We start from the raw sequence: 14,440 nt of genomic DNA on the forward strand, positions 1-14,440 counted from the left end.
CAAAAAAAAAAAAAAAAGAAGTGAAAATATCAACTGCATTGGCCGGGAATCGAACCCGGGCCTCCCGCGTGGCAGGCGAGAATTCTACCACTGAACCACCAATGCCTGTGATGGAAGTTGATTTTTCATCGCAGCCCTTGTCCATACATTAGAAAAAAAATTATGTAATTTTTCTCTGAGATCGCCCAGATCGGCAATTAGCCGCTATTAACTGTGACAAAGGCAAAATAGTAACGCGAAAGTACTTTCAAATCAAATCTTTAACCATGTGCGAAGTGCTGCGAGGCTGGGGTAGTTGTGTAATACTCCAGTTGTCCTTTAAAGCGCCCGTCCGTGCACCCATCAAATTCATCAGCTCCGTGTCTTCCCCAACTGTCACCGTGACTCTTTCCCATCTAAACCATGTACTATTCAAATTTCCAGGAGCCCTTTTCATCCTCAGTAAAACCAGTGACACTTCAATGAGTGCAAACAGCTGAAAATCCAAATGGAAACAGCAGGGGAAATTACCTGGCCAGGGAAATATGAATTCCTTAATTTTGACTTTATCTCTCAGGGAAAATTTCATATGCAGACACAGCACCTCTAACTCCCTAAGGAGTGTCATACAGATGTATTTGCTTGCTTGCAGCTGGGATTTAAGATCCTTTTAGGGATTTAGGGAACTGAATGGGTCAGGCTTGTGCCCACAACCTCTGCCTTGCAATTCCGGTACAAAACCCACCAGCCGCTGTTTTCCCTATGACCAAACCAGACAAAATTAAGCCTTTTCTTCTTCTTGAGGTGTTGCAAATCCTAAACCAAATCAGAGTAACACGAGCAAGCTCCAGTGCTTTAGGAACAATCTCCAGTGCCAGGACAGCGGGAAAGAGCAGCTCCCAATTTTCCAGAAACTTCCATCACCAGATACAGAAGTGCTGGGCAAAATTTAAAAGCCAACTGCAAAGGTTTTTTGCAATTCCAGCACAAAACCCACCAGCCACTGTTTTCCCTATGACCAAAACAGACAAAATTAAGCCTTTTCTTCTCCTTGGGGTGTTGCAAATCCTAAACCAATTCAGAGTAACATGAGCAAACTGCAGTGCTTTAGGAACAGTCTCCAGTGCCAGGACAGCGGGCAAGGAGCAGCTCCCAGTTTTCCAGAAACTTCCATCACCAGATACAGAAGTGCTGGGCAAAATTTAAAAGCCAACTGCAAAGGTTTTTCAGCCCTTTTAATTTGAAAACCCTTAAAAAAGTTTTGGTGAGTATGTGCACCCCATCACACACTGACAGAAATTTATTTATACATCAAAATAATTTATTGTGGAGTCCTGTGGAATAAAAAAAGAAGCCAGGAGAGAGCTGCTGGTGTGACTCAGAGCACAGGATGGGATGGATGCTGCCCTTTTTCATGTCAGGATTAACTGGCCTTGTAAATTGGCCAAAAGTGGCACAGCAAAGCTCTGTGACTGCTCTGCCTGAAAGAAGGGAAAGGATGGTAGGTTTCATGTGAAAATAGTGCATTTCCAGACAATCAAATTTCAGGGTTTCATTCCATAAATCTGCTAATCCTTGTCTGCCTCTCACCGCTCTCTTCAGCTAAGGGTTCAGAACCTTCAGCACAATAATCCTAATCCATTACATCTCTTTATATCTCTCCCCCAGCAGCAAATTATTATATTTATTTCCACCCTCTCCCCAAAATTTCACTTTCCTGACACATTTTTCCACCATTTCCACAAAATTTCGCTTTCCTGACACATTTCTTTCCCCAAAGTTTTGCTTTCCTGACATGTTTTTTCCACCCTTTCCCATTTCTTTCCCCAAAATTTCACTTTCTTTACACATTTTTTCCCCAAAATTTCGCTTTCCTGGCATGTGTTTTCCACCCTTTCCCCAAATTTTCATTTTCCTGACATGTTTTTTCCACCCTTTCCCCAAAATTTCACTTTCCAGGCACATTTTTTACATCATTTCCCTAAAATTTTGCTTTCCTGACATGTTTTTTCCACCCTTTCCCAAAAATTTCACTTTCCTGACACATTTTTCCACCATTTCCCCAAAATTTCACTTTCCTGGCACATTTTTTCCCAGAAAATTTCACTTTCCTGACACATTTTTTCCACCCTTTCCCCAAAATTTCGCTTTCCTGACATGTTTTTCCAGTGCTGCTTTGTACAACCCATGAAGACTCAGCTGGGGATGGAGGAGCATGACACAAACACCTCTTCCAACAGCTTTTTTTCCCCTGCAAGAGATTCCCTAAACATTTCCCAGTGGAGACAGGAAGCCTGGCAGGCTGTAAACACAAATATGGCTCAGCTCCATCCCCACTGCCACCGTGACAGGGAATATCAGGAGAGAACCCACGGGGCAGGGCTGAGGTGAGGAGGTCACTTTGGCTTTAACTGCTGCTCTTTAGGTGTTAGACAGCGATGCTACACCATCCATAGGGAATGCAGACATGGGTTTTTCCAAATGTGCTTAGCATGTCAACATTTTAACATTGTGATTGTTACCAGTAAGGCTTGGGGAGAGAGGGGCCTCTGTTAACTATTGAAAGCAGGGGGCCCAGGGCTTGCTATTGCCAGCAGATCTGCAGGGTATTTGTGTTCTTTGTCATCAAAGATGTTTACTGTGTTCAGCATTTCGCTCAGCACCCTGTGGTGTCTATTTTGTTTCTTTTTTCTCTTTTTTTTCTCTTTTTTTTTTTTTTTTTTTTTTTTTTTTTTTTTTTTTTTTTTTTTTTGGCGTTTTACATTCAAAAATTAGTTAAAAACAAAGTTGGGGGTTTTTTGAACAAAAATATGTCAGCAGGGCCCCGTGTCAGCAGAGCTGAGGGTGCGTTTGCACGGCACGTTCAGATCATGGATCTGTTTTCTTTCTCCAAAGCAAAAAGACAGCTAAAAAATGATGTTTTTAAAAGAAGGTGCACTGTAGCTGTTTCTGCCATCCTTTTTCTTCACAGTCCTCTTGTGAAAAGTGGAGTTGCAGAGCCACCAAAGCTCCTTTGGAGCTGCACTCCCTCAGCATTGCCCATTTCCAGCAAAAAAGTGAAATAGTAGAGAGAGACTGATTGATTACAGAAGTAATAAAGTTCAGATATTTGAGAATATGCAAATGTATTTAATTACACTTCTCTGTGCTGCAGAATTGGCAATTTACTCTCCAGTACTTATTTTCACCTCCAAAAGGGTGGAGCTGGGAATATTGATATAGGACTGATTTGCCATCCCCTGTGCCAGAAAGGAAGTAGGAGACTTTTCCTTCAGAACTTCCCAGTATTAACTGTGGGATGAGGATTTTGAAGTTAATCTTTCTGTTTCAAATAAATCACTGGGAGGCGATGAGGGGAATTGGAGAAATCCAAACCAGAACAAATGGAGAAGACAGTAATGAGAATGCACTTCAGTTTGCATTAGGAAGTATATTTTGCATTGCTATTTTACTGTTTTCCCCTCAAAAAAGTTCAACTCTCCAGCTCCAAGCATCTTTAAGAAATCCTATTTCTTCAATGTTCATTTCTAAGTTGAGGAATTCTGCTTGCATTTTGTTTTACTTCCACTCTCATTATAAAAATATTAATCTACATCCTACATTGATTATTATAGAGAAAACATAGTTCTTGCCTGTTTAAGCTAAAAAAAAGAGAGAATTCATCATTTCCTAGATACACACTGGGGCAGGAGCTGAGCAGAGCACTCCAAGCCAACTAATCCCTGGGAAGTTTGCTAAATCCACAGTGGCATTGCTGACAGACCCCATGTGGATGGAATATCCCCTGTCACATGTAATATCAGACACGGGCTAGCAAAATCTTATTTACACCCATTCACTCCAGTTATAAACCCAGTGCTTAATGTTTTCACAACACATTGGCAATCTCCTGACAAAGCCCAGAGTGAGGGCAAGAACACTTTGAAAAGGTGAAGAAGACAAGAAAGGTGGTAAAAATGAGGGATTTCACAAGAGGAAACAGGACTGCAAAAGAATTGAGAACTGTTTCAGTTTCCCAGTGGAAAAAGGAAAAGGGGATAAGTTGTAGAACTGAGAGAACAGTAGAAAAAGAACAAGAGGGTCAGTTTAAGGGAGGAAAATCCAACAAAAACATGGATGAGAAAGCTGGAATATGTCTCCTGAGCTCTGTGAGAGGTTTGGACAATGTACATGGAGAAATAATGCACTGCAGGAGCTCACTTGGAGAAAGCAGCAAATATTCAGCTTTCTGTGGAGGGGCTGCAGAAAATGCTCTGTCTGAGGAGTTTGTGAGAACTTTGTGCTGAGCCACAGCTTTGCTGCTCTAAAAGGTCCCTTGTGCTTTCCATCAGTCACTTCATTCCATGATATTCAGGGTGTGATGAGTTTAAGATAGAAGTTATTGCCACAAATACAACTCCAAGCCCCACAGGCACTGCCCGAGGCTCTCAGGTGACCCCACAACCTGGCGACAGCAGGGGGGCCCCAAATGGGGCTGCAGCATCTTTCCAGGTGGGGTGAACACTTTCATCAATGCAGAGATGGGAAACGACAAGAGGCTCCCATCTATTTTTTGTGTTTGCCGGGGTAGCAATGTGCACAGAGTGCTGGATCAGTTCTGTTTATATTAAAGATTGTTCATTAGAGGGGTGTGACACAGAGACACGCCATACTGCCGGAAAAGCATTCCAAGGATGTTCCTGACCTGTCCACAGCGCAGCAGCCACGCCGGCGGAGAAGCATCACTCGAGCATCCCTCCCAAGCCTCCCTGTCCAAAGCATCCCTGTCCCCGAGCCGTGGCGCAGGGGTGGGAAGGGACACGGGGGACACGGGGGGGACCCGAGTGGGGCCGGGCCCGGGCACACCCCGCCCCGGCGGGGCGGGCCGAGCCGCCAGCCCCGAGCCGAGGGCTGTAAAAGCGGGGCGGCGGGGCCGGGGAGCAGCGAGCCACGGAGCGGCCGGGGCTGCGTGCGGAGCAGGTGAGCGGTGCCCGGGGAACTGGGAGCACACCGGGAGCGGGCACGGAGTGATGCCCGGGGAACCGGGAGCGCACCGGGAGCGGGCACGGAGTGATGCCCGGGGAACCGGGAGTGCACCGGGAGCGATGCCCAGAGAATCCGGAGCGCACCGGGAGCGGTGCCCAGAGGACTGGGAGTGCACCGGGAGTGGGGCAGGGAGCGGTGCCCAGAGAATCGGGAGCACACCGGGAGCGATGTCCGGGGACTTGGGAGTGCATCTAGAACGATGCCCAAGGAACTGGGAGTGCACTGGGAGCGCAGCAGGGAGTGATGCCCGGAGAACCGGGAGCGGGGCTGGGAGTGATGCCCGGAGAACCGGGAGCGGGGCTGGGAGTGATGCCCGGAGAACCGGGAGCGCACCGGGAGGGGTGTCCGGGGAACCGGGAGCGCACCGGGAGGGGTGTCCGGGGAACCGGGAGCGCGCACGGCGGCAGCTGAGCATCTCCGCGCTGTTCCGCAGGTTGCACCAAGTGCCAGGATCGCTGCACAAACCAGCAAAACGTCGTCCGAAATGGCAGCCGAGGTGAGGGGGAGCTTGGCTTTGCTGCGGGTCCTTCTCTGCTCCGTTTGGAAGGGGTGGGATCAGCGTCCCTGGGAGGGTTCAGGAAAGGTGTCCGTGTGGTCCTGGGGGACGTGGGTTAGGGGTGGTCCTGGCAGTGTTGGACTCGCTGATCTTGGAGGTCTTTTCCAACCTTAATGATTCTATGAGTGGTTTTCCCGGGTTTTCAATGGAAAAGGGCACAGCGAACGTCTTTGCTGCAATAATCCACCGTCCCACCTCTGATCCCGGCAGCGAAGATGTTTCTGGACACCTCTTCCCACCCCAGCCCTTCCCTCCCGGCAGTACCATTCACTCCCTGTCCCCTCTGCCCATCACGGGCTGTCCACCGAGGAGGTGCAAAACTTTGGTTTTTTTCCCCCATTTCCCCCCCCACCCGCGGACAAACTCAGAGCTCCGGCACCCCGAGCCCTCATCCTGCCCCCCAGGCTCCCTCCTCCCTTCCCTGCGCCAATCCTCGGGGAAAAGCCGCTGCTGCCGCGGTCCCTGCCCGCTGTCCATGGTAGCTCCGCCGCCCGCCCGGCGCCGCGCACCTGCCGAGCCCCTCTGGGGATGCCTTGGGCTCTTCTCTTCCCTTTGCATCTCATTCGAACATTTGTAACACTGAGAGGCACCCAGGCCTCCCTTTCTGCCGGTTTTATCCTAATTTTGCCGGTTTTATCCTAATTTTACGCGACAACAGCGTGGGCTCTGGAGCTGCTTCAAACGGTAACTTCAGACACTTTGTAGTTACAGGAGTGGTTTAGAGTGTGTGGCTTGTGCTGGCCCACAGCTCCTTGACAGCTGAATATTTTCTTCTAGTCTCCCTTAAAAAGTGGGATTTTTTGAGTATTTCAAGAATCAGAGGCTGCCTTAAAAAAAAGAGTTCCTTGCTGGTCTTGCACCACACACCTTAATGCTTATTTTCAGAGAGTCCTGCAGAAGTCGAATATCTTGGAGGATCCCAAGCCAGACCTGCAACCTCAAAGACTAAATTCTAGTGAGAGTGAAATGCTCTAAATCCAGGGTTTTGCTGGTATAGACTGAATAAAACCATTCCTGAGATGGTCCTCAGTTTTACTTTGATAAGGATGACATGAAGAGATTTTTAGGGGATATATCCATAAATCTGTGTCTCTTCATTTCTTGCAGGGGGACAAAATGATGGCAGGAAGGTTTGTGGGGAGCACAGATCCCATCATGGAGATGCTCAGCGCTTCCATTACTGTTGATCAGAGACTGTCTGAGGTGGACATCCAGGGGAGCATCGCTTATGCCAAAGCCTTGGAGAAGGCTGGAATCCTGTCCAAAACTGAGCTGGAGAAGATCCTGAGTGGCTTGGAAAAGGTATTTCTTCCCTTCACAATCTCTCATGTGTGCTGGAATGAATCTTTCCTTACCTGACAGCATCTTGCTGTTTTAAAGAGTGCCTTTAAATGTCCTCGTGTCCTCTTCAGACTGAGCAGTCACTAGGAATCATTTCAGTGTGAAGTAAGAACATCCTTTTCCTGCTGGCATGTGGAATTTTGAGTCTGGCTGCCCAGCTTGGCAGGAGGCAATGCATAGCAGGTATAGGGGGGAAGAGGAGGCAGCAGAGAAGTGCTTTTATAAAATATCCATTGTTGTTGCTCAACCACCCTGGACAACGATGAGTCTGTGCAATGTTTTATAGGAAAAGCTTTGTGGATGATGCTAAAGAAATCACTGATATTTAAGCTGAATTTTTCCTTGCAATGCTTAAATCCTCCACAACACTGCAGGGTTATCGTGGCTAGAGAGGTGAATCCCACCAATACTATGGAAGATCAGGATGCAGCAAGCAGCCTGAATGGCAAAGTTTGCATGAGACTTCTGGGAATGCCAGGAGCTGGGATTTGCTGGGGACATTCACAACCCCAGGCACAGCAGGGTAATTGTGATGTTTCTGCTGTTTGCAGATCTCTGAGGAATGGTCCAAGGGAGTCTTTGGTGTGATCCAGACTGATGAGGATATCCACACTGCCAACGAGCGCAGGCTGAAGGTTTGGCTCCTCCAGCCTCTTGTTCCTGACCCTCTGCCTGACATTAAGGGCTTGTCCCTCTGTCCTTCTGGGAAATCCCTTTAGAGCTGCTGGCACTGAAGCCCCTGGGGCACAGCCAAGGGTCTCCAAGCCCCCTTTTGTGGCACTGTACAAGCACAGAACCCAAAGCTGCCCTTCCCCAGAACACACCCCAGGTTACTCACAGGATCCTGGAGCTGAGTCCCTTCCAGGCAGGGAGATGAGCTCATGTGGATTGTCCTGTTTAGAACACAGGGATGCTGACAGAAATCCTGCTCTTGTCCTCAGGAGCTGATTGGAGACGTAGCTGGGAAGTTGCACACTGGCAGAAGCAGGAATGATCAGGTATGGACAGAATATTTTTGTTTCTCCTTCTGTATTCCTCCTCTACCTCACTTCAGGACACCTCAGTCCAGAATGGTCTCTGGAACTCTTCCTGGAGAGCAAGAAATGCTGACATTACCACAGAAATATGACCAAATGATGAGAAGAAGATGCACCTTCCCATCAGACAGGAGAAGGAGGGGTTTGCCTTGCTGTCACTGTATGTGTGACATTCTTTATGGCCAATCCCCCACAGGTTGTGACTGACCTGAAGCTGTTCATGAAGAACTCCCTCTCCATCATCTCCACGCACCTCCTGCGGCTCATTGAGGCCCTGGTGGAACGTGCTGCCATGTGAGTCCTTTTCCTCAGTCCCTGTTTTCCATAACTTTGGCCTTTTTGGGGCAGGAGACTCTTTGGTTTGTCCTTTGTCTGACCCCACTGGGCAGCAGCAGCGTCTCCCGTGCAGGGAGTCACAGCCAGGCAGTTTGGGGTAGTCCAGGGGACACAATGGCCCCTTTTTATCCAGAGTTCACCTCACAGAAACTTTTCTCCTTCCTCAGAGAAACTTTCCTTCATGTCTGGCAAAGGAGTTGAGGTGGGAGGTCCCACCTCAAGATTTTGGAAGGCACCAAACCCATCAGAAGGAGGGGACAAAATGTTTCAGGTTTTTCTGTAGGAGAAAAAGCTCAGCTGTGTTACCTCCCTGTCTGGCTCTGCTCCTCACACTCCAGACCTGGGGTGGGCTGGGGAATCCTTGCCTGCCACAGAGGGGTTGCTGCTCCAGGCAACTTTCCAGGAGGCCCAGGGCAGATTCACCACTCTGGAATAGCTAAACCCAGTGTGCTTGGCTTGAAGGCTGACAGGAGATGGACAGCCTTCAGCACAACACAGCCTAAAGATGCTCAGTTTGTGACCTTGCCAGGAGCTCTGCTGTGTCCCTGTCCCTGTCCCTGCCCTCCCTGCTGCCTCTGCTGCTCACCTCTCTGTCCTTTCCCTCCCAGAGAAATCGATGTGATCCTGCCTGGCTACACCCACCTGCAGAAAGCTCAGCCCATCCGATGGAGCCAGTTCTTGCTCAGGTGAGCACCTCCCACCCTCTGCACCCTCGGGGCCCTGCTCTGCTGAGGGGACAGCCAGGGCTGGTGACAAACCAGAGGGAGCCCTGCAAACTGGAACAGGAATTCCCTGTGTCCCCCTGGCTCTGCCCAGGCTCCTCAGGTTTGAGGTGGGTTCCCAGGCTCCAGGCGTGGCAGGATAATGACTGGAAATCAAAGAGCCATTCCCTGCTTCACGTGCTCTCTCCCCCTTGTCCTTCCCCAGCCATGCTGTTGCTCTGACCCGCGATTCTGAGCGCCTGGGAGAGATAAAAAAGAGGATCAATGTCTTACCTTTGGGAAGGTAAGATCTAGTATTTGTGTGATCATTTGACCTTGCTTTGCTCTGCAAAGACTTCAGGGATGCCTTCCCTGCTTCCCAGAGCTCAGCTTTGGAGGGATATGAAAGGAGGATTGCTTCATTTTTGTTTCTTTCTCCCCTGGCAGTGGAGCTCTGGCTGGAAACCCCCTGGAAATCGACAGAGAGCTGCTGCGCAGTGGTAAATGTTATCCTGGGCCTGAGGGGAATGGGAGTACCTGTCACAACTGGGAGGGAGGGAATGGCACCACAGTGCCCCATCCTGGAGCCAGAGCCTTTCATTTTCCAGGATTTTTGCTGCAGAGACAGGCAGTGCCAGTGAGGTGGGAGGAAGAGCAGTCCCTGCTGCACTCTGCCTGTCTGGCATCGTAACAAAAACCCCACTAAAAGTGTTTGTGTTGCTGGGACTGCTCAAGGGCTCACAGTCACCTCCTCTGGGGCAGCCTGGTGCATTCAGGCTCCTGCCAGGGCCCTTGTGACCTCCTGTGTCCATCCCCTTCCTTGCAGAGCTGGACTTTGCTTCCATCAGCCTGAACAGCATGGATGCCGTCAGCGAGAGGGACTTTGTGGGTAAGCACAGCCAAAGCTTCCCAGCACGGGGGAAAGCAGCTCCTGACACCTTTGCAGTCACCCTTCCTTAATAAAGAACTGACATCCATCACTAGGAACTAAAGCCCCACTCAGGGCTCCCTGGGTTGTCCAAGCACCTTTTCCCCTCCTGATTTCCTGCCTTCCCTGCAGTGGAATTCCTCTCTGCTGCCACCCTGCTGATGATCCACCTCAGCAAGATGGCTGAGGATCTCATCATCTACAGCACCAGCGAGTTTGGCTTCCTCACCCTCTCTGATGCCTACAGGTAGGTCTCAGCTCTGGGCAGAGGGCTCCTCCCTCAGCCTCTCCTCCTCAGCTCCCCATGCTGGGTGAGGCAGTGGTTGGGGTCTGTCTGTGCATGAGGCTGAGCCAGCATCAAGAGCCCGGCACAAAGGCAGCCTCAGGGTGAATATTCCTCAGCAATGGTCACTTATTTGTCATTCTTGTAACTTAACCAAGTTTGCATTCACCAACAATTCCTGTCCAGGATCTGCTGGCAGAGAGAACTTCCTCCTGTGCTGGGAATGCTGCCAGAGCCCTTCCTTGCATGGCTGGGTTTGCAATCCCAACAGACTCCTTGTCTGCAGGGTGGCACAGCCACAGCCCTCCCACCCTGAGATCACTTAGCCTAGCCTGATGACACCACCTTTGCAGTGGCTTGGAGGGGGACCCTCCTTTTCCTTCCTCTGTGAGAGGTGGGGCTGTGTGGGAGCTCCAGACAAGGTGCAGAACCAAAGGCTTAGCTGTGGGAAGCAGGAGAAATTCAGCACCCTCAGTTCACTGATTTCCTACACCCTAAAGAGGAGTACTAGGAAAGGGGATTTAGAAGTTCCTTTCAGAGGGCAGGAACTGGGATTTCAGCAAGAGGGTTTTGCTCACCAGTGCACTCTACACACCTTCTCTGCAGCTCTGGCAGCAGCCTGATGCCTCAGAAGAAGAATCCCGACAGTCTGGAGCTGATCCGCAGCAAAGCCGGGCGAGTGTTCGGACGGGTGAGCCCCAAAAAGGAGGAGGAGGAGGAGGGAGAGGAAACTGCTCCTCTTGGGGCTGGAGAATCTCCTTCTTCTTGCCTTTTCTTTGGAAAGAGCTGTGGGTTCTGGAGCTGCCCTGGGGCTGTGCTTTGCTCTGTACCTCACTCCCTGCCTCTCCTGTTCCCTCTGCAGCTGGCTGCAATTCTGATGGTCCTCAAAGGACTGCCGAGCACCTACAACAAGGACCTGCAGGTAGAGCCCTTGTTCCTCTCCACAGGATCTCTGAGCAGACGCAGTCATCCTCTGCCCTTGAGCTGTCCCAGCACTCCAATTCTGTGCACAGCCCATGGCTGTGTGCTGGGATAGGGGCTGAGGGAGGGGATGCTGCAGGTGACACCCTGAGTGCCATGGCAGGAGCCTCTGGGATCCCATCCCTGCTCTGCTGCCTGGGCTGCTCAGCCTGTTGTGCTGTACCAGGCTGGTTCAGAGCCATTTCCATCACTGTTCCAACACAGGAGGACAAGGAGGCTGTCTTTGATGTCGTAGACACCCTGAATGCTGTGCTCCAGGTTGCCACTGGAGTGATTTCCACCCTCCAGGTAAAGCTTCATCTTTTATGTATTGAACATGGAGCACATTCTGTAACACAGGGGACAGGGCTCCAGACTGGTTCTAAAGTGAAAATTCTTCAGTGCCTCACCCACACTGCTCATTTTGGTCCCTCTTAGAGCTAATGTGCCCCAGGAGGAGCAGATGATAGATAACATCTCCCTCTGCCCCTCCTTTCTGCAGATCAACAAGGAGAACATGGAGAAGGCACTGAGCCCTGAGATCCTGTCATCCGACCTGGCTCTCTACTTGGTTCACAAAGGAGTAAGTGCCAGAGGGAAAGCTGGAGCTGGGATTTCTTTGGATGCACAACTGCTCAGTGAGGAGCTGGGATGAGGCCCCATGGTGATGAGCAGTCAACAACCACGAAAACTGGAAACACATCCTTTACATGCATCTCAAGCAGTGCTATCCGGGAGACTTCATAGTAATTTACACCCAAATTTCTTGATCATCATTATTCCTAAATCCTTAAATCCTCTTCCTTGATCATCATCATTATTCCTAAATCCTCCCCTCTTCCACCCCAGCACTGCCAGATTCAGCTTGCGTTGCTCTAAGGGAAAAAAGGCCAGCTGAGAAAGTAGCACATCCATTTTCCTCATGGAAAAGCAGCCCAGCTGCCTGGTCACTGAGTGCCACCTCTGCTTCCCCCTGCAGATGCCCTTCAGACAAGCCCATATCGCTGCTGGAAAGGCCGTCCACCTCGCCGAGACCAAAGGCATCACCATCAACAATCTCAGCCTGGAGGACCTGAAGAGCATCAGGTTTGTACCTCTGTTATTTCACTTCCCTGCACAGGCAGGGCTCAGCCTCCCTCATCTGCCTTCCCCAAAGTGTCTGGGCTGGGCAGCACCTCAACATCCTCCTGTCCTGAATATCCCAGCTGAAACACTGGAGAGGGACAACATCACCTCCATTCCACTCCAGCAGGGTGGAATGGGCGTGGGCATGGGCAGGAGCTCTTGGGAGGCGCTGCGAGACACCTCTGCCCTGAGCAGGAAGCCCCCAGAGGGCTTTGGCTCTGAGGTTCCTCCATGTCCCCTTGGAGCTGATGTCAGGCAGCAGCAGCTCAGGAGCGTTTCCCCTGGGGAAAAGGCTCCGTCCTCACTCCCTCAGCCTCTGCACAGGCACTGGGCAGGGGGAGCGGCCCAGAGCCCCCTGACAGCCCCTGTGCCCCCAGCCCCCTGTTTGGCAGCGACGTGGCGCAGGTGTTCAGCGTGGTGAGCAGCGTGGAGCAGTACACGGCCGCGGGCGGCACCGCCAAGAGCAGCGTGTCCGCCCAGATCGAGCAGCTGCGGGAGCTGCTCAAGAGGCTCAAGGAACAGGCTTAGAGTGTGGGGAGAGATCCCGTGCCTGCAGCAGAGTGCCTGTGCCACTGATCTGGAGTTAATAAACACTGGGGTGTCTGTAGTTCACTGAAATCCTGCTCTTGTGTCTTGCTTTTTTGGGGTGAGGAGGGGCTGAGCTCAGCCCATGTTTGAAAGGATGTGAGCTCTCCTCCCTTGCAGCTGGGGATGTGTCTCTTGCAGGAGAGGCTGGCAGATGGGGATTGTCTCTTTTTACCCAGCAAAATTCCTTTCCCACCTCAGCCTTGCAAAACTGGAGTTTTGCTCAGCCCCTTCTCCCCATGCTGAGGCAGCAGCCCGTTGTTGATTCAGAGCTGCAGGTCTGGAACACACACAGGGAACAGAAATAACAAAGGTGTTGCCTCACCAGCTTTGGGGCAAGGGCTGCAGCACAGACAGGATAAACTGTCAGCAGTTAATCTCCAGCCAAAATACCCCAAGAGACACAGAGTGCTTGCACCTTTGGAGCATTTGTGCTTTTAATACATGGAAGAAGGGTCAGCAACAGCAAAATTCCCTTTTTCCAACTTCTCATCACTCTCAGTCCCTCCTTATTCTGGCCTTTAAACAAATCCCTTCACTTGGCATTTAAAAAGCACATTTCAATTACCTTTCCACAAACCTCCTTTGTGTTTGCTCCCTTCCTTCCTGCTGTGTTCTTGTTTTAGCTCTTGTCTCACTCTCCAGACTGGTCACCCGTGGCCAGGAAATCACTTTTGCGCACTCAGCTGCCAGGCTAAAGGAACAAGAAAGCTACAGGTAACACCAATACTCAACACCTGCAGTCAGAAGAACAGAGATTTCCTCATCTCTCCCTCACAGTTCTTTTTCCTCCCACAAACTTTCTTGATCCATGCTACTCCCCTTATTTTTCCTGTTTGTATCTTCTAGTTCTTCAGATCCTCAGCTAAACAGATTTTCTCTTGCTCCCAGCAGCAAAAGTTTGGCATTGTCCCTCATGGCCTGTGCTGGTGGCACAGGGCCAGAATGCAAGGAAAGGGGAAGCAGCAGACTACCACATTTTAGTCTCTTACTTAAATAAGTAGTTTACACTTACTGGTACTCCCCACCCATCCACCCTTTTCTTAAAATTGTGAAATATTTTAGATTGGAGGGGCCTGTGGAGCTCCACAGACATTACAGTGTGGTCCACAGTGTCTTCAGACTTTCACCATCACCCTTCTCTCACTCACTGGGATTTAGGTTTTGGTTTCAAACCCCTGCTCATTACAGGCCACAGGAAGGTGCTTGAGCCAGGAATTCACTTAGGCTGATTATCAGCTGGGTCATTCTGGATGTAAATCTCATGCTCACCATTCTTCCAAACTAAAAGTGAGGGACTCCAGAAGAAGAAGGAATCTGGCAACAAAATGGTTCAGAGTTTTTCTCAGTGTAGACAGTGTGACAGTCTGTGCATCCTCAAACCTGTAAGTCTGAAAGGAAAAAGAAATAATCACGGGTGGAAATGTTTGAGAAGCGGTGAATTTCGGTGGCTACATACGGAGTCTGAGCCTTGCTCCAGATGGATGCTGAGGGCACTACACGGGAAATCCAGCTGCGAAAGGACCTTGTGGGGCCGCCAGAGGCAGCTGGGTGTCACCGGCAGGGTCCTGCTGCTCCAGACAA

At 50.4% G+C, this 14,440-nt stretch overlaps 1 protein-coding gene and 1 non-coding gene across 2 annotated transcripts; one reads left to right on the top strand and one right to left on the bottom strand.

Moving 5' to 3' along the window:
• Positions 1 to 34: 34 nt before the first annotated feature.
• TRNAG-GCC lies at positions 35 to 105 on the bottom strand. Its single transcript has one exon. It is a non-coding gene; the product is annotated as a tRNA-Gly (tRNA).
• A 5,332-nt stretch (positions 106 to 5,437) lies between these two features.
• ASL (argininosuccinate lyase) lies at positions 5,438 to 12,889 on the top strand. The gene is made up of 16 exons (XM_041423088.1): positions 5,438 to 5,500; positions 6,668 to 6,862; positions 7,453 to 7,536; positions 7,843 to 7,899; positions 8,135 to 8,232; positions 8,883 to 8,960; positions 9,202 to 9,279; positions 9,423 to 9,475; positions 9,802 to 9,864; positions 10,036 to 10,150; positions 10,793 to 10,877; positions 11,049 to 11,108; positions 11,372 to 11,455; positions 11,649 to 11,729; positions 12,126 to 12,232; positions 12,649 to 12,889. The coding sequence occupies exons 1-16, from the start codon at positions 5,489 to 5,491 to the stop codon at positions 12,797 to 12,799; spliced, it is 1,401 nt and encodes a 466-aa protein (XP_041279022.1). The 5' UTR covers positions 5,438 to 5,488; the 3' UTR covers positions 12,800 to 12,889.
• The last annotated feature ends 1,551 nt before the right edge of the window (positions 12,890 to 14,440 follow it).

The sequence above is a fragment of the Onychostruthus taczanowskii genome, unplaced genomic scaffold (genome assembly GCF_017590055.1).
Source record: "Onychostruthus taczanowskii isolate IOZ18803 unplaced genomic scaffold, ASM1759005v1 scaffold75, whole genome shotgun sequence".
NCBI classification, from domain to species: domain Eukaryota; kingdom Metazoa; phylum Chordata; class Aves; order Passeriformes; family Passeridae; genus Onychostruthus; species Onychostruthus taczanowskii.